Below are 19587 nucleotides of genomic sequence, written 5' to 3' on the forward strand. Positions count from 1 at the left end.
TTAAAACCACTAGGTTTTTTACTGGGGTTTCTCCTATTCATTTCTTTTTTTTTTTTTTTTAAGATTTTATTGGGAAAGGAACAGGACTTTATTGGGGAACAGTGCATACTTCCAGGACTTTTTCCAAGTCAAGTTGTTGTCCTTTCAATCTTAGTTGTGGAGGGTGCCGTTCAGCTCCAGGTCCAGTTTCCGTTGTTTGTTGCAGGGGGCGCAGCCCACCATCCCTTGTGGGAGTCAAACCGGCAACCTTGTAGTTGAGAGGGCGCGCTTCAACCAGCTGAGCCATCCGGGAGCTCAGAGGCAGCTCAGCTCAAGGTGCCTTGTTCAATTTTAGTTGAAGGGGGCAGAGCCCACCATCCCTTGTGGGAGTCGAGGAGTCGAACTTGAAACCTTGTGGTTGAGAGCCCACTGGCCCATGTGGGAATCATACCGACAGCCTTCGGAGTTAGAAGCATGGAGCTCCAACCGCCTGAGCCACCGGGCCGGTCCCTCCTATTCATTTCTTGATTGACTGTATTTTGTCATCAGGTAGTTTTTATCAAAAAGTGTTTAAGTTTCTTGAATTTCTTTTATGTTTGAGAATCTGCCAATTGACATTACTTTAATGAGAAACACATTGTTGGGTCATAGTTTTTCCCTCTTAATTTCAAATATTGCTATCAATACATTATCATCAGGCATTGAGTATTGCAAAGTCTTAAGTCCAGCCTAATTATTTTGCCTTTACTTAGGCTGTTGAAAGAATTCCTTGTTTATCCTCGAATTTCAGTAACTTTAATCAGATTATGACTTGGATTCTATTGCTTCCCCCCTTTCTTCCACCTCCACTCTCCATTCAAGCCATTGTTTCTCAATCTAGCGTGTAGGCCACAGCTCCCTAGCCCATGCTGGTATTGTGAGCTTTGCGCTCCCCCGGCTGAGGCAATCAGTCGCCAGTTGTCGGTTGGCTGCTCACAGCAGCTCACAGCAGCCAGTCGCTCATGGCAGCACACAGCATCCTGCAGCAGCTCAGGCCAACCTCCAGCTGCTCATGGCAGCCCAGCTCCAGGGAGCGCTGTTGTTCATAAGCTGTTGTTCACAATCTTAGCTGTAGAGGGCGTAGCTCACTGGCCCATGTGGGAATCGAACTGGCAACCTTGGCTTTAGGAGCAGTGCTTCAATCACCTGAGCCACTGGGCCGTCCTGGATATAAGCATTTCATTGAAATCTTTATGTTCTTTTGTCCTACAGATTTGATTTTTCTTTCAGTTTGATTAATTATGTCTAATGTCATTCTCTATTTTAGGGACACCAATTATTCTTATCTTGGATTCTCTTTGTCCTGCATAGCTATTGTCTTTGTGACTATTTTAATCTTTGTTCTCTTTATTGTTGCGTACCCTGTTATTGTCTCTGGCAGTAACTTGATTTTCCACTATGTCCTAATCCTCTGTGCTACTTATAATAAATTCATTAGTTCTATAATAGTGTTATTTTGCATTTCAATTTTCTTTATTAGCTTTGTAATCTTTTCATCTCACCTTTGAGCTCTTAATTTTATTGTCTACTTTTATGCATCAAGTTGTCTTATAACTCAAAATGTTAGCAGATTACATCTCCATTAAATTAAGGTTCTTCAAGAGTAGATTATTATTATTTTTTAATAGTTATTTTTTGTGCAGTTTTTGGTTCACAGCAAAATTGAGCAGAAATTACATAGAGTTCCCACATCCCCTCTGCCATGTACAGCCTCCCCATCAATATTTTGCAGCAGCAGTGCACTTGTTACAAGCAATGAACTATTAGGTTGGTGCAAAAGTAATTGCGGTTTTTGCAATTATTTCTAACCTTTTAAACTGCAATTACTTTTGCACTAACCTAATAGAATTAACTATAATTATCACTCAAAGCCCGTAGAGAATAGATTTTTTTCATGCTGTTTTCCACGCAAATACAAAGATGTCATGCCTGGTTTGTTTTTGTTTTTTTCATCTCGTTAGTGCTTAGCGTCTTCAGTTCACAATATCAGCTTTACGTGCCGAGACATCCAAACAAGAATTGTCACATTTTTAAATACCTCTCCTTTTTTGTTCACCTGTGAGCTCTACCTTGAGGATTGCTTATGAAAAGGAATAGGGTTTGGCTGCATGCAGCCTTGTTATAGACATGGGCTGTGCTTTCTTCTGTGTCTTGATCAGATGTGCTGTGCTACTCTGAGCACAGCACACCTTTAGGCTTTAGGTTTCAAACCCAGGATGGGCTCATGGAGCATTTGCCTATGCAGAATCTGCTGTATTTGTTTTCTGAGTCTGTTTGTCATCTCCTTTTCAGGAACAGCTTACAATTCCCTGAACCAAGAAGGAGTTTTGGCTATGTGAAGCCACTTTGGGACCTTGTGTTGAGAGTTCACAGCCATCTTTGATATTTATCTCTACCTCTCCTTTGGAAGATCTTACCTTATTTTTATCTACATGTTATCCAAATGTCTATTTATTGTTAGACATAATTAGATGTGGATAATTAGGATTCTTTTGCTCTTCCCTTCCTCACTTCCACAAAGGGTCTCTATTATGGTGAATTCTATTACTTTACCTTTCTCTGATGAGATGGAAGATGGTCAGAAGGGGTTTTTACAATTAGGAAAATATCTTTTCTTGGGACTATTTGCAACTTGACTTGTTCCACTTCTCCAAATTGGCAGGTTACTGGTGAAATTTTTTGGATTTTTTCATTCACCTGCCAACCCCCACCTCCATATTCTTTCTAGAAAGCCAATATAAGAGCTACATGGAGAGTTTGCCAAGCTACTTAGTTTCTTGGAAATGTTCTTTCACTGGCCTTTTCCTCTGTTTTGTTGAAGTTAATTTCAGTTTTGATTGGTTGACAGTAGTGTGTGTTGTAACATTTTTTTTTTTTAACTTTTATTTATTTCAAGTGTTTTTCCAGGACCCACTCATCAGCTCCAAGTCAAGTATTTGTTTTAATCTAGTTGTGAAGGGCAACAGCTCACAATGGCCCATGTGGGGATCGAACTGGCAACCTTATTGTTAAGAGCACCACGCTGTAACCAACTGAGCTAACTGGCTGCCCCATAACATATTTCTTAATCATTATCATGTTTTGGGGGCAAGAGATCTTGAGATTTGGTTTTTAACTATCACCTTAAGCAGAGACTAACTTTTCTTCTTGATTTCCTTAAAAGAAATTTGAAATTCTTAGAAGCTTTATTATTTTCAATTTTATTTAGCATTCGAGTTACTTAGTTTGAATGTCTTTAACAATGCCTGCTTTTAAGCTCTTCCTTTACCACTGCGATGAGTATTGAAAATGGTACTCTGCCTTCAAATTAGTTTTTCTTTTGTCCTGAATCTATAGTGTTGGGTAAAGAAAATACAAAGTTCTATTGTAAGGTTAGTCTGGCATCAGAATTGCTATATGGTACCTAAACCTCTAGAATGCTATACCTGCTGTAATTTACAAAAAGGTATGTAGTTAATATATATTAGGGTGAGGAATATTTTACACAAAAGAATGATCCGTGACAACGTGGATGAACCTCTCAAACATGTGAATGAAGCCAGACACAAAAGGTCACACATTATATGATTGCATTGGTATGAAATATCCAGAATACACATAAAGACCTACTACAGATTGGTGGTTGCCATAGGCTTGGGGAAGGATAGAATGTGGGAACAAACTGTTTAATGGGTAAGGGGCTTTACTTTGAAATGATGGAAACATTTTGGACTAGATAGAGGTGGTGATTGCAAAACATAGTGAATGTACTAAATACCACTGAATTATTTACTTTAAAATAGTTAATTTTATGTTACGTGAATTTTGCCTCGCTTATATTTTTAAAAAGAATGATCTGTCAAATGTAAAAGGACTGCTCCCAAAGAAGCTGAGAGAAATGCCGTAATTATACTTTCTGTTCAAACAGCAGTTGAAATGTGTGATTTAACATTTCTTTGCACATATGTTATTGGATTTTCAAGAGTATTTTAGATAGATGCAAAAAATTTAGATTTTAGTGGTGGTGGCTTGTAGTAAGAAAATCACTTTTAAAACTCACTAATAAAGAGTTTTTAAATGATAGGACACTGACATCTCCGGGCAAAGAACTGATATTTCTTAGAATCAGCAACTTATACTTTTGAATATATCATCATTCACTTTAGCTTAAAAATAATAACTCAGCACTTAGCTACCACTTAACAAAACAACCTAAAGTGCACACTCACTGCTAAATCACCAGTAGCTGTGAGTAAACTCTTCACAGTTTTTATTAAGAATTGTTAAGTATGAAATAAGGTGCTGTGCATAAGTATAATACAAAATTGTAACATCTTGCAAATGGATTTAGGAATGGAAGTCTGTCGTGCATGTATCAATATTACTCTATCAATTGGAATATAGAATTGGCTTTTGTATATACAATTGCTTGTAATTGTATTCATAAAATCCTATTTTAATAACATAAACATCTTTATAAAATGGGAATTACATCTGTCTCCGAAAGGTGATCGTGATGATTAAAATTGATTAATGTGTGTAAAGGCTCAGAACAGTGCTTAGTATATAATAAGCACTCAGTTACAATGGTGAAAAGGGTAACTGCTACTGTTATTGTTATTTAACCATGCTACTATTGCTATTATTTAACCAGAATTCCTAGTGTTAGATATTTCCATTGTTTCCAGTCCATTACAGATAAACATCTGCACTGAATAAATTTTCTGTTTTTATTTAAGTATAGTAATCCTATAGTAAATCTTTAGTGCTGGCATTGGTGGTATGTGCCTTTGAGCTTGCCAGTTGTATACTAAAAAAGGTTTTACCAATTTACACTCAACACCAAATGAAAGTATCTGTGTTACCACAATCTCACAGGTGTTTTTTAAAATATGGCCCTTGACCTCTGCCAGAGCTAGAAACTAATATCCAAGGAAATTAGTTGTTACCTGTCTTGATCACCCATTGATAAAAAAAATATTTATTGAGATACAGTTGTAGTTAAAAAAAAAAAAGGATTTTGAGTCACAGACCTGGGTTCAAATCATAATCTTTTCATCTTCTAGCTGTATAACTTTGGACAACTACTTAACCTCTGTAAGTTTTCTTTTTAATCTTTAAAATTGTGGCTTAATAGCGTCTAGTTATGAAAATTAAATGCATTTAAAGTGCTTAGCATGGTACCTGCCATTTTGTAACTAGCATTATTGTTATTAATATTACTAGAGATGGGGAAGATAATATGCTTCCTGACTTTTTTAAAGCAAATACTACAATCATTGATTTCAGATTATTTAATGTAGAGAATTTTTCTCTTTAAATAACTTTAGCTACCAAGATCCTTTATATTATAGTTACTTATCATTTCCCTAATTTGATTCTGTTCATCTTTCATATTGTCCTTTTACTTATGAATTCATACATTTTAGAGTTTATAAATCACATGTATTCCACTTCTATTGCTTAGGAAAGCCACAAACTGTAGACATCTATTGAAGAATAGCCATGTTCTGTAGAAAATTAACATTTTTAAATTGCTTGCTTTCACAGGAGATGATCTGACCTAGAAGTCAGATACTTGACTTAGTTTCATTGTGTTTAAATACATTGTCTTTTTGTTTTTCATAAGTAAATCATTTCTTTCTTGGTTTTTAATTAGTTTCTACCTTTATATGCAAGTATAAATCACGAATTCCCACTTCTTAGGCCAGTCAACAAGCAATTTTTGAGAAAGGTTTGAATTACTTGAAACATTCTCTATCTTGACATACAGATTATAGGTGATTATTTAATACTTGTTTTTCCCTTAATATTTTCTAAAGGTACTAAGTAAAAGTTTGGAAAGTTGCATATTTTATGTTTGGTATTTTAAGCCTAACATCAGTAAGTAATTTGCTTGTTATTCTTGACTTCTTTTATCAGTAGGATTATTTTCACATTGTTTCCAAAAGTTTTCTGTTTCATAAACATATTAAGTATTTACTACTTGCTGGCCATTTATGCTAGGCAAAGAGGTTTAAAATATGTGACATTCAACTTATCTTTCAGAATTTCACATTCTGTCGGACATCCTAAAATAATACTTGATTTGTTTGAAATAGAAATTTATTGTGGGCGGGGGGTGGGGGGTGGGAGATGAGGGTAAGGGGGATCGAATATATGGTGATGGAAGGAGAACTGACTCTGGGTGATGAACAAACAATGGGATTTATAGATGATGTAATACAGAATTGTACACCTGAAATCTATGTAATTTTACTAACAATTGTCACCCCAATAAATTTAATTAAAAAATAAATAAATAAATAAATAAATAAATAAATAAATAGATAGATAGATAGATAGAAAAAAAAGAAATTTATTGCACACTCATAGAGATGTCTGGAAAACTACAGCTGATTCCTTAAAATACTGAAAATTTTCAATGAAAATCCTTCAAAAATCTTGACATCTTCTGCATTATTAAACTGGATAAACTGAACCTCTTAATTTTTTTAGTTGTGATTTACATTTATCACCATGAACATTATTTTCAATTTTATTTCAATCTCTCATGCTGCCAGTTGTCATATTTTACTGTTGTTAATGTGCACTGTCTCTTTAAATTCCCGTCTCTCTTAAAACTTATTCCTAATTTGTGTGGGACTGCAATATTCCTGTGTCGAAACTTTATAGAATTCTTAGTGAAAAGATTTGAGTAATGGCCTAGGAGTGAATAACTTGACATAGTTTTTCTCCCTGATTAAATTTATGAGCTTTTTAAGCACACAACTAAAAATTGGATTCTCACTAAGGTATTTTCAGCCTCAGTATCATTTTAAGGATTTCACTGTAGTTCCAATCTGTTTACTTCCTTGGAATTGTTATTGGTGATTTTATTTAAGTTAAAAGCTACAACATGGGTGAACCCTAAGTGAAGGAAGCCAGACACCAAAAGTCACATTTTACATGGTTTCATTTGTATGAAATATCCAGAATAGGTAAATCTATAGGAATAGAAAGTGATTTAGTGGTTGCCAGGGATTAAAGGAAAGGGAGAATGGAGAATGACTACTAATGGGTATGGAGTTTCTTTTGGGAGTGATGAAAGTATTCTGGTATTAGAGAGTGTTTATGATTGAACAACTTTGTAAGTGTATTAAAGACCACTGAGTTGTATACTTTAAAAGAGTGAATCTTGTCATGGGGATTATGTCTCAATTTTAAAAATCTGTATGAAAGCAAATTTTCTAATACACCCTTCAAAATACTTCCTGGGTAGGCTGCTATCTAAATCTGTGCTTTTACTTTTGTCTTTTATTCATTGTGAAAGCATAATATGTATTTTCCTTAGGGATAATAGAAGTTCAGTTGTGCATTAAATGAAAATTTAGATAATATACATTGTTTGTAAAATAAAAATAAAAAAGTCTTCTTAGTATAAGATTGATCTGCTCTAACTCCTTAGTATCATCAGTCTGTAGGTATTAAAGAACAAATGTATATTAGCTCTAAATAGCTAAAGAATTTTAAAGACTCGTATTTTAACAGTAAAGGATAACAATAAAAATAGTTTTAAAAACTTATTAATCTACTTTACATTTTTCTTTATTATAAATTGTAAAATCTTTTAAAAATCTGAATTACATATTGCCTTATGAGTTTTGTTTTCATTACTTATTTAATTTTGATGGTTTTTGTATTGTAATGTATTTTTTTTTGTTTTTGTGATTTGTTCTATGTAACTTTTTAAGTCTTTAAAATTTTTAATTTTCATTAAGTAGTTTGTCATTCTAAGTGTTTGCAAATGGATAATTCCTTTGGTCTGTAAACTGTTAAACACATTTTCTTACGTTTTTATTTTTAGGCTATGGAGTTACTGGTAGAGAAAGCAATTAGTAGTGCTTCTAGTCCTCAGAGCCCTGGAGATGCACTGAGAAGAGTTTTTGAATGCATTTCTTCAGGGATTATTCTTAAAGGTAAGTTTTACTTCAGTTTTAATGTTTGTATATTTGATAATTGAATAAGAACTCTTCTTTCTTTGACAAAAAGCTAATTTTATTCTCACTATGGTGATTGCTGTAGGTAGTCCTGGACTTCTGGATCCTTGTGAGAAGGATCCCTTTGACACCTTGGCAACAATGACTGACCAGCAGCGTGAAGACATCACATCCAGTGCACAGGTACCTGTGTGTTCCTAATCCCAAAGCTTTGGTGGGTCACCACCCATAAGGTTTTGTTTTTTTATAACTGTCTTTTAGAAGAAATACTGTGTAGTATTCATTCTGCTGCTGCTTTAGTAAGTAAGCCCTTAGAAGGGATTATAATTTAAACTAGATTTCCCTGATATACCCTTAAATTTTATTATTTTAACTATGTGTGTCTAGTTAAGTGTATTACGTAAATATAAAAATGCAGCAGCATACATATCAAGATCAGTAGAGAAACTATGTCCTCCGGTTGTACAGAAGTGTTGTGATGTGATGTGATGTGTAGTTTGTGGAATTATTGTTATAGTTTACCTTTTCCTGCCACTGGGAACGCCATCTAATGAGGTAATTAAAAGTGTGGGCTCTGGAGTCAAGACACCTTGGGTTTGAATTCCAGCTCTGCCATCTCATCTATAAAATGGGGATAAAAGCAGTTTTTTGTCTCAAGCAGGATTGTTGGAAGGATTGAATGAATTCACATGTGGAACTTTAATGTGTGTATCATGTACTATTGGGTTGGCTCCAACTCCTGGCGACCCTGTGAATGAGTGATGTCCACCGTGTCCTGTCCTCAGCAGCCCTGCTCAGCTCTGCAGATTCATGCCTAGGGCTTCTTTTATGGAGTCAGTCCATCTCATATTTGGTCTTCCTCTTTTCCTGCTGCCTTCTATGTTTTTCCCCAGTATTATTGTCTTTTCCTAAGAAGCCTGCCTTTTCATGATGTGCCCTAAGTAGGACAGCTTCAGTTTTGTCATTTTTGCCTCCAATGATGTTTTAGGCTTAATTTGCTCTAGAACCCGCTTATTTAGTCTTTCTGGTGGTCCAGGGTATCCGTAGAGCTCTCCCTCCAACACCATAGTTCAAATGAATCATTTTTGTTCCTATTACCTGCCTCAGTATTCATCTTTATGTTAGCTATTATCACAATCACTATTATTTATCAATCCTGTTTGAAGAAGAATCATGGAAAAGGAAAAAATATGTGAACTGAATGAATGAATGAAAAAATCAATCTAAGACTCCCATAGCTTTACCTTTTTGTTTCCAGAAATGTGTTAAATGTACTATCTCATCTGACAAAAAATAAAGAGGAGTTAAAAATAGTCTAAACAGTGCCACTTTGGAAAACAGTTTGACTCCTACGTGCATGAATACATACCCAAGAGAACTGAAAACATGTCCACACAAAAACTTGTACATAAATCTTCATAGCAACATTATGCATAATTGCCAAAAAGTGGAAACATCCCAGATGTTCATCAGTTGGTGAATGGGTAAACAACTATAGTATATCCACACAGTAGAATATTATTCAGCCATTAAAAGAAATGAAGTACCGATACGTGCTACAATATGGATGAACATTGAAAACTTTATACTGAGTGAAAGAAGCCAGACACAAAAAGCCATATGATTCCATTTATATGAAATATTCATAGTAGGAAAATTTACAGAGACAGAATGGTAGATTAGTGATTGTCAGGGTGGTACAGAAATCATTTCAAAAAATAAACAGTTACATTGAGGGTTATATCGTATAGTTAAAGTTGCCATTTAACCAAATAACTATAATGAAATCTCCTTGAATTAGTTTAAAGGGTGTATATTCCCAGAAATTTGAGGAATAGTGCCTCAAGTCCCTCTGGTTTCGAGATTCCGTGAGATCTTGTGACTGTGTATACATAGCCATGTAGTGAAAATTTTCCTTAGTTCATGAAATTAACAAGTTGAAGTATGATTCTCCTTTTGTAAATCTGGGTGATTGAGTGAGTGTGTGCAAATGGGGAAATATGTGACTATGACCCAAAAAGGGGTTCACTGAATAAGTTGACACTTTTCTTTTGCTGTATATTATTTCAGATTGTTTTTTTTAACGAACATAATACTAAATTTTTTATTTTTTAAATTAACTCTTAACTTCTGACTCTTTGTTGCAGTTTGCGTTGAGGCTCCTTGCATTCCGCCAGATACACAAAGTTCTAGGCATGGATCCATTACCCCAAATGAGCCAGCGTTTTAACATCCACAACAACAGGAAACGAAGAAGGGATAGCGATGGAGTTGATGGATTTGAAGCTGAGGGGAAAAAAGACAAAAAAGATTACGATAACTTTTAAAAAGTTTCTGTAAATCTACAGTGTTAAAACCAACAGATGCCCATTTGTTGGCTGTTTTTCATTCATGATAATGTCTACTTTGAAAAATTTATCAAGAATTTCATGGAAGAACCAAGTTTTTCTATGTCATTAAAATCTTAATGTACAGTGTTAGGTGTTATATGAATGGAAAGACACCCCCAAAAGAATTGTGCTCCAACTATGGGAAAACTGGTTCAGATGTTTTTCCCATTATTTTGGTTTTATTTACTGGTTATCCTAGTTCCCCCTATTTTTGTGTCTTTTATTAACTAGTCTTATTAAATATCTTTACTGTATTTAATGCAGTATTTGTGCTTCAGTTGCTATGTGTATTTTGAGATTTTTATTTAGAGGTTTTGTTTGTTCTTTGACACTAGTTATTTCTTTGTGTTATAGATGATACCTTTACCCCTTCTTAATATTTTACAGCAGTACGTTTTTTTGTAACGTGAGACTGCAGAATTTTTTCCTTTTGTTTTGTTATTCTATATGTGATGGATTACAACACAAAAGGTTATCCTGCCATTTAAGTGCTCAGAACTGAATGTTTCTGCAGATCTTGTGGCATTTGTTTCTCTAGTGTGATATATAAAGGTGTAATTAAGACAGATTTCTGTTAATCTAATCAAGTTTGCTGTTAGTTGTGCATTAGCAGTATAAAAGCTAATATATACTATATGGTCTTGCAACAGTTTTAAAGCCTCTGCATAATTAATAATAAAAATGCATGACATTTTTGTTTTTAATAGACTTTTAAAATTATAATTTTAGGTTTGACACGTAGATCTTTGTACAGTTGACTTTTTGACATAGCAAGGCCAAAAATAACTTTCTGAATATTTTTTCTTCTGCGTAAGTGGAAAGGGCATTTTTCATACTATAAGTGGGCTAACCAATATTTTGAAAAGAACTTTATTGTTGTGCAACTAACAACAGTAACTAGCCCTTAATTATGATGACAGTTCCTTATTGGTATGTGTGAGATTACTCCAGCGACTATTATATATAACACAGTTGAATGATTCCTCCCCCCTCTACCCCCACACCCCATTACCCAGATAATTTACAGTTCTATTAACAGTTTGGTTGATAAAGTATTACTGATAAAAAATTAAGATTATCTAAGGGGAAAAAAACAATTATTTGGTGTGGCCATCTTAAATGCTTATGTGTCCTACAAAAAGCTAAATATCCTAGCAGTGGTGTAATGAAAAGTTACATCTTACTGTTGATGTATGTATGCTCTGGTACACAGATGTCATTTTGTTGTCAGCACTACAGTGAAATACACAAATAAAAACTTAAGTTCATATAATGACTTAAATGTATTATATGTTAGAATTGACATCATAAACTGCTTTTGCTTTGAAATGACTTATGCTTCAGTAAAACCATATTCAAATGTATTGGGTACTTACATCTTGTTTTTCCTGACAAGTGTTTGTTGCCTTAGCCCATAATTTCCAGAAAATTTTGTAATTCAGTACCATATTGGTTCAATTTTTTTCTTGGGTCAGAAGCTTCCTCCGGTCTCTTATAGAACCAGGAGACTGTAGAAGACCATGGGGGTACAAGAACAGGAGACTTGGGTTTTTCTTTCAAGTTTTTCACATATTATCTTTGTAGATTGGGCAAGCCTTTTTCTTTTTTAAAAATTTCATTTTTTGGGTCTCATTTTACTCTTGAATAAATTTTTGGAGTTTTCAGAGTTATCTTAAGAGAGAAGAAAATAACTGAAATTTGTCACACACTAATGACAGACACCATGCTTGTTTGGTCTTTTCATGTTTTCCCGTTTAAAACTATCATAACAATAAGTGAAGGTGCTATATTTCTTATTTTTCAGATGAGAAAATTGAAGCCCAAAGTGGCAAACTAAAGATTACACATCAATTTAAGTGATAGAGTTGAAATTGAGGGGTTTCAAAGTTTATGCTCAGCATTTGCCATACTGCTCCCTTCATCTTGGAATTATGTTCTAAAAATGCTTTTGTTGCATGTTTTAAATTTTTGGTTTGGATGTCTTCATCCAGATACACAATTGGTGCCATTTAAATTATTTACTAAAATAATTATTTCGGTATTTTTTTTTTTTTTTTGCATGGCCTAATTGTTTACATAGCTGTGGCTAGACTCACATTAACCATATTATATGAAATAACATGGATTGAACATTCTTTAGTATCTTCTTGACGATTTTTAAAGAAAAATACAAACTTTAGTCAAGCAGCATTGGTTATCAGCCTCCTCTAATGCATTCTTGAACCACTTGTTTTGGCAACTAATTATGTGGTATTCTTTGCATCTCGGGCTGGCTTTCCCTGTTATTAGTGCATGCTTATGTTACAGTAATTTAATGATAACCCAAATAAAATTGATTTCTCTATCCCACCCTCAATTATATAATGCATTCCAAATTAGAATTTCGTCTTCACCACTATTGTTTTTTTCTATTTCTTTGAATAAGCTAGAATTAAAAATGCAAAATTGCATGAACAGCCTACCAAAACATATATGATATTTTTAAGTCAATAGCATTTTAAATTATTTTTTCCTGCTTATTGACAAGAAACATCAACTTTTTCATGATCATGCTGTTTTGTTGTCAATATGTTGTGAATTTAAGTTATAAATAGTTCCTTGTAAGAAGCCACCATTTTTTTAATACTGAATTTTACAGCTAATTATTAAAATTTTTTCCAATAAAGGGAAAACTATAGTGTCATAGATAACAGTCATAGCAGTGCTCTCAAATTTGACTTTATGAGAATCGCCTGGGGAACATTCGAAAAAGCTTTCTAAGCCCTAATTACAAAGATTATGACTGAGGGGATTCAGAATAAGCCTGAGAATGTGCTTTTTAAGATGGCTTTCTCTTAGGTATTCATTTGAATGGGTGGTTCATACATGTTACACAAGTCAAAAGGTATAAAGGAGTATATGGCATAAAATGTGTGCTGCCTCCCCTTGCCTTGGCACCATCCCAGAGGCAGGCACTGTTATCATTTGTATGTCCTTCCATACGTGGTCTGGAAGCATGAATGTGCACGCCTTGTGCTTCGCACAGGTGGCTGCATACTGTGCATATTGTTCCGCACCGCACCTTTTTCCCATTTACTGTATTTTGGAGCCTTGGCAATTATTCCATGTCAGTCCACAAAGGAAACTGCATTTTTACCAAGCACTATAGGATCATACCAAATTAGATTTTTCTTCAATTATAGGTGTTTCTGATGCAAGTGGTACATGGATCATACTTTGACATGCTTTATAGCACTGACCATAACTCTATAGTCCAAAACCAAATTGTATTTTTAAGTCAGTATTAAAGGTGTTATCAGCCATACAATATATAAGCAATAAATTAATTGGGATATTCAGCAAATCATCATATCCCCATGCCCTAAGAAATTTTATTAATTAGGTAATTTTAGCCTGCCTTTATCTTGTTTAGTGTAATAATATTAGATGTAAAATAAAATCTGAATAATATTTTTGGACAGTATTTAAACTGGTTCCATATTAAATACAAAGCTACTATGTTCACTTTATCCTAATATAAAATATGAATATCAAAGAGTTCAGAAGTAGAAAGGGAAAACAACATACCTATGGCTTGGATCTATATGGGCCCCATATTAAAGACACACAGGATAATGCAGTATGACAGGTTCCTGATGAGAAAAAGTCCAGGATGTTGTAATTTACCTCAAGTTTTGCTATGAGCTGTTTAAGAACAGCGAGCTGTATTTCAGTGCAATTTAATGTGCAATGTAAATGCAGATAAAAGCAGGCCTGCTTTTTAGTGCATATTGTGGGGGGTTGGAGGGAAGTTAAAACCTACTTAACACAAGCAACGTTAGTGATAGCATTGGGACCCTTTTAACAGAGGAGCTTGTGTCCTATATCTCAGTGATACCCAAAAGAGAACAGTAGTTCCTTCACCCCTTTATCCACATTTTCACTTTACACATTTGTTACCCACGATCAACCATGGTCCAAAAATATTACCTTGAAAATTCCCGAAATCGTAAGTTTTAAATTTTGTGCCATTCTGAGTAGCAGGATGAGATCTCATACCATCCCACTCCATCCCACCTGGGATGTGAATAACCCTTTGTCTAGCATATCCACTGTATATACACTACCTGTTAGTCACCTGGTAGCTGTCTAGGTTAGATTGGTTATCAGAGAAAGACCACATTCATATAACTTATTATAGTATACTGTTATAATTGGTCTATTTTATTGTTAAATCTCTTACTGTGCCTAATTTATAAATTAAACTTACATAGGTAAAAACAGCATATATAGGGTTCAGAACTACCCTCTGTTTCAGGCATCCACGGGGGTCTTGGAATGTATTCCCCACAGACCAGGGGTTTTTACTTTATGTAGTTATCCTACACTTGGCATTAGTCGCACCATATCTGGAGTATGGCTTACGGAAGAATGCCCAGTTTAGTTCTGAGCATTAGTTTTTAAGTGATAAGTCTAAAGAGAGTGGCCAATGAAGTGAATTTGTTCAGAACCATACTGTGTATATAGTTGGAAACACATAGGAGGGATAAGAGATGGTGTGGGAAAGATTATAAGTATTTTCTAATACAAATAGCTATGGAACAACTATCAATTGAAAAAACAGCTTTTTATAAATGTTAACTGCAGCAATAAAATGGGTGGAGGTCACTTTGCAAATAAGTTGTTGCCCATGTTCAAAATTAAAACGACCTGTTTTAAGATTTTGGTTAAGGTCCTGGCATTACGTATGAAAGGATATAAAATGATGGGATTTTTCCAAGTTTAAAACAGTATGGGGCCTGGGGGGAAAATAAATAAATAAATAAATAAATAAATAAATAAATAAATAAATAAAACACTATTGGGGAGGCCGGTTAGCTCAATTGGTCAGAGTGCAGTGCTCTTAACAGCAAGGTTGCCGGTTCGATCCCCACATGGGCCACTGTGAGCTGCGCCCTCCACAACTAGACTGAAACAATTATGTGACTTGGAGCTGATGGGTCCTTGAAAAACACACTTAAATAAAGGTTAAAAAAAGTTAAAAAAACAACAACAACACTATTATACTATTAGTCTATGTACCTAGTAAAGATTTGAATAGAACTCAAGTGGCCAGTTGCCTCAAAGTTGATAATTATTTCATGACAGCCAAAATAAGATTTATTAATAAGATTTTGGAAAAATGGGTGCTGGTTTTGCTACACCTCCTTAACATTTCCCTTGTTTTCCATGGCACTGAAATTCCTGGGGTTTTTCCTCCTACCTCTCTGTGAACATTTCTTCTCTGCTGCTGCTGCTTCCAAATAACACTTACTTTCTATGGTGATGTCATTGGCACCTTCTGTATATGCAAATGCTATTAATGATCTCATCCATTTTCCAAGTTTTATATACTCCCTTTGTTAAAATTATTTCCAAGTCCTGTCTCTCAGAATTCCAGTCTTGCTTTTTTTCTTTCTGCCCCCAGTATCTACACTATTCAGCTTACAACCCCCAGATAATTCCTCCTAAACTATCTGTTTGAGCATGTCACTGCTTCTCAAAAGACCTTCCAGCGATTCCACATCACTGTGTTAAAAAGTATATATTATTTCATTCTCGTAACACCACATCGTAGGTATTTATTACACTGAGCAAACCAGGGTTTGAGGTTAAGTAACTTGCTATAAGAAAAGATTATTTGAATGATATAGTCTTGAATTGGGTCAGATCATCAGAAAGTTAAAGACTTGATGTAAAGTCCGAGCTTTAAACCTTTATGCCATGTACCACCTAGGTGTGTTTTTTTAGCCAAGCCTCTTTCTGTAGAATTATAATGCTCAAGACATGGGGTGCAAATAGATTTTAAGTATCCCAGTTTTGGTCTCCAAAGGCCTACCCCCTTTATTCTAAAGAACTTACAAAGCTGTATCTCTTTCATAGGTCAGTGGTTTAAAGAGAGAAAAAAAATTCCATCTCCTTTGCTCTGCATTTTAACTTTTACCAACCAGAAGTCAGAAATGGTATCTTACATACTATATATAGCTAGCTGTGTCTTACTTGGCCCACACACTATTAGCAACTCTAAGCCAATACTAAAGATTTCACTCAAAAATCCCAATTTGACTTACCTTGAAAAATTGGAAGAACTGATGATACAGGGCACGTGTTGCTAAGTGACAAAAATTATCTAAAGCTGAGAGTAATGGGCACTCCCTCTAGAGCAGGGTGTCCAAACTGCGGTCCATGGGCCAACTGCGGCCCGCAATCCATTTTTTATTGACCCGCAGCAAATTCCAAAAATATATTTAGTTTACTTAAATAAACCAGGTGAGGCAATATGTACTTCACCTCGAATGAGTGGCCCAGCTGTTTGTGTATTTTACTGCATACGGCCCTTGGTGAAAAACGTTGAAAAAAGTTTGGATACCCCTGGTCTAGAGGATAAATTTAAAGACAGAGCCTCTTCTGGACAGTTTACCACAGCAGCCTCTATGGCTCCCTGTTTTGCCTACCAGCCTGACCCTGTGGGTATTTAGTTTTATTACATCTCCAGTTCCGGCCATGTTGCCTATGGATTCTTCCAATGAGGAAAAGTGTGTTAAACTGAGGCAGAAAATCTCTAAAATTACTTTCAGTTCCAAATTCTTCACTTCTGTGAGCATGTGTTTCCCATATACTAGCACACTTGATGTCACCCACATTTAATATAAAGGACAGTTGTAAATACTTGATGCATTTCCTTCTTTGATTGTTGCAAGAGAAATAATCAGGAAAGAGGCCTAAAATTTAAACAAGCTACAGCTTTAAGGCAATCCCTTATTTCAGAGTAGAGAAATAACTGTGCCTCCTGAAAGTCTCATAGTAACATTGGAGCAGCTTGCCTGGCTTCCTGTCTGCTCTTTAGTTGGACCAAGAGAAACAGGTCGAAGAAAAGGCTGTGGGAGTTGAAAAGAGTGAAGACAGCCTAAAAGGAAAATAAGGTTTCCTAGATGGCAAAATTCTTTTTTTTTTTTTTAATTTTATTGGGGAATATTGGGGAAGAGTGTGTTTCTCCAGAGCCCCTCAGATCCAAGTTGTTGTCCCATTGTGGAGGACGCAGCTCAGCTCCAAGTCCAGTTGCTGTTTTCAATCCTTAGTTGCAGGGGGTGCTGCCCACCATCCCTTGCGGGACTCAAGGAATTGAACTGGCAACCTTGTGGTTGAGAGCCCACTGGCCCATGTGGGAATCGAACCAGCAGCCTTCGGAGTTAGGAGCATGGAGCTCTAACCACCTGAGCCGCCAGGCCGGCCCGGCAAAATTCTTAATTGTATAAGTTCTTAATTATTTTGTTTTTATGAAATCTTAGTGTACATCAAAAGAGATGAAAAGGAGAGGGCTTAGTATATGGTGGAGTGGAGAGGGACCTGCAACTAAATTATTAATTGAAACCAAATTTATGAGTTTCAGTTCTGGGTAAGATGAAGTAAGCACCCTCCTCCCTGTTTCTCCCTCTGAATGCAACAATAAATCTAGATAAAATGCTTAGAACAGCAATATGAGGATCCTGAAATGTAATTAGTAGCAGAGAGATTGGAGAAGACCAGAACTGAAGTATCATCAAACTGACAATTTGCCATATTTCTCCCTCCAGAGGTGAATCACTGCTTAGCCTGGAACATGAGTGCAGCCACAGGAGAGTATGGCAGAGTGTGGTAACCAAAGCCCCAGGTATCGGATCAAAGGATTCAAAAGGGGCATCCCAGGGAACTAGAACATACTGGGCAGATTGGGGAGAGGGAGGAGATTAGGGTAAGTGACCCCATAAAGTTACTTATAATTTTATAATAACAATTGTTTTCCTGGGCTCAACCCCAACTTATTTTGTGAGACCAACACTACCGTGATCCCCAAAACATACCACAAACAAGTGAAGTTTATCTTCGTAATGCAAGCGTGGTTCAATATATGAAAATCAAACCATGAATTTTACTACTAAAAATATAAAACTAACAGTATCATCCTAGGATAAAGTTTTAAAAAGTAACTGTGGACACCATTACAACATAATATACCAAAGAGTTGACATTGATAGAGATGTTCAAATCATTTGAATCTGATTCCACTAAGAAAAGAATTGGACATAGACATAAAGATTTACTACCTAAATGGTCAAGAATTGGAAAAATAGGACATCAATATAGTGTATCATTACAAATATTGATGTAGCTATGTATTTATTGGCATGCTGAGATGTTCACAAATAATGTATATAAAACCGGTATCGGTGTAAGAGCCCACTTTTGCAATACATGCATCTACACACACATACACACACACACACACACGCAAAAAGTCTTAACTCAAAACTATTAACATTTGTTATCTCTGGGTTTCAAGTGTCAAGATCCTGGATGACTTTTTCAACTAATTCAGATGATTTGATAATGAGCGTGGAATACTTTGGTGATAATAAGAAGATAAAAACTTCTTTCTTTAAAAGGGTACAAAGGTGGACAATTCTCAAAAGAAAGTACATATTCTCAAAAAAATATAGATGGCCGGTAGCCAAATGAAAACAAATTTTCAACCTTACTAGTAATCAAATAAACACAAATTAAAAAAAAAAAAGTAATAGACTTTTTGTCAACAGATTGACAAAGGTTATAAAGATTGAAAATCATCAGGTCCGAGCTAGTAATACCAAGATCTCAGAGGCAAAAGCAGACGGGCACTGGCTCAGTCAGCTTCTGAATCATCTTCCTTACTGTTTTTTTTTTAAATACACAAAAATATATACCGATAAAGAGAAAGAGAGCCTTTGACCTACCACCTGAACTTCAGACTTTGTCTTAAAGCATTAAATCTAATCAGATAAGTATACAAATCTATAAATTCAAATATATTTCCTGATGCATTATTGGGAAGTGTGTAAGATTATAAATAATTGAAATATCCAGTAAGTAAAGTACTTAATACAGCTCAACTACCTAAATAGTATTATATACCAATGATTCTAAAGGCGGCGGGGTGCACCCTCCTTAAAAACCACTCGTTATTCAACCCCCATTATCCATGAGAGGGTGTCAGCTCTATCAGGAATACTGGGTCTGGAAAAAAGGTGAAAACTATACAGGAGCGTAACACATGAAGCAATTTACTTTATAACGTCTAATGAAAAAATCAGATTATAAAACGATGCACAAAGTATGACCCTTTTTTGTTTTAATGCATGAGCATATATATATATAAACATATATATCCTCCAAAATGTTTCCAGTGG

General features: G+C 35.2%; 1 protein-coding gene across 1 annotated transcript in view; it reads left to right on the top strand.

Annotated features, from left to right (window-relative positions):
• The window catches only part of ZFR (zinc finger RNA binding protein), a 69109-nt gene extending 57379 nt beyond the window's left edge, over positions 1–11730 (top strand). The window contains exons 22-24 of the mRNA XM_074329220.1: positions 7844–7955; positions 8062–8159; positions 10124–11730. Coding sequence (XP_074185321.1) covers positions 7844–7955; positions 8062–8159; positions 10124–10303 — 390 coding nt within the window. The 3' untranslated portion in view covers positions 10304–11730. The remainder of the gene's footprint in view (positions 1–7843; positions 7956–8061; positions 8160–10123) is intronic.
• Positions 11731–19587: the final 7857 nt, after the last annotated feature.

Source organism: Rhinolophus sinicus, linkage group LG03 (assembly GCF_036562045.2).
Source record: "Rhinolophus sinicus isolate RSC01 linkage group LG03, ASM3656204v1, whole genome shotgun sequence".
Taxonomy (NCBI): domain Eukaryota; kingdom Metazoa; phylum Chordata; class Mammalia; order Chiroptera; family Rhinolophidae; genus Rhinolophus; species Rhinolophus sinicus.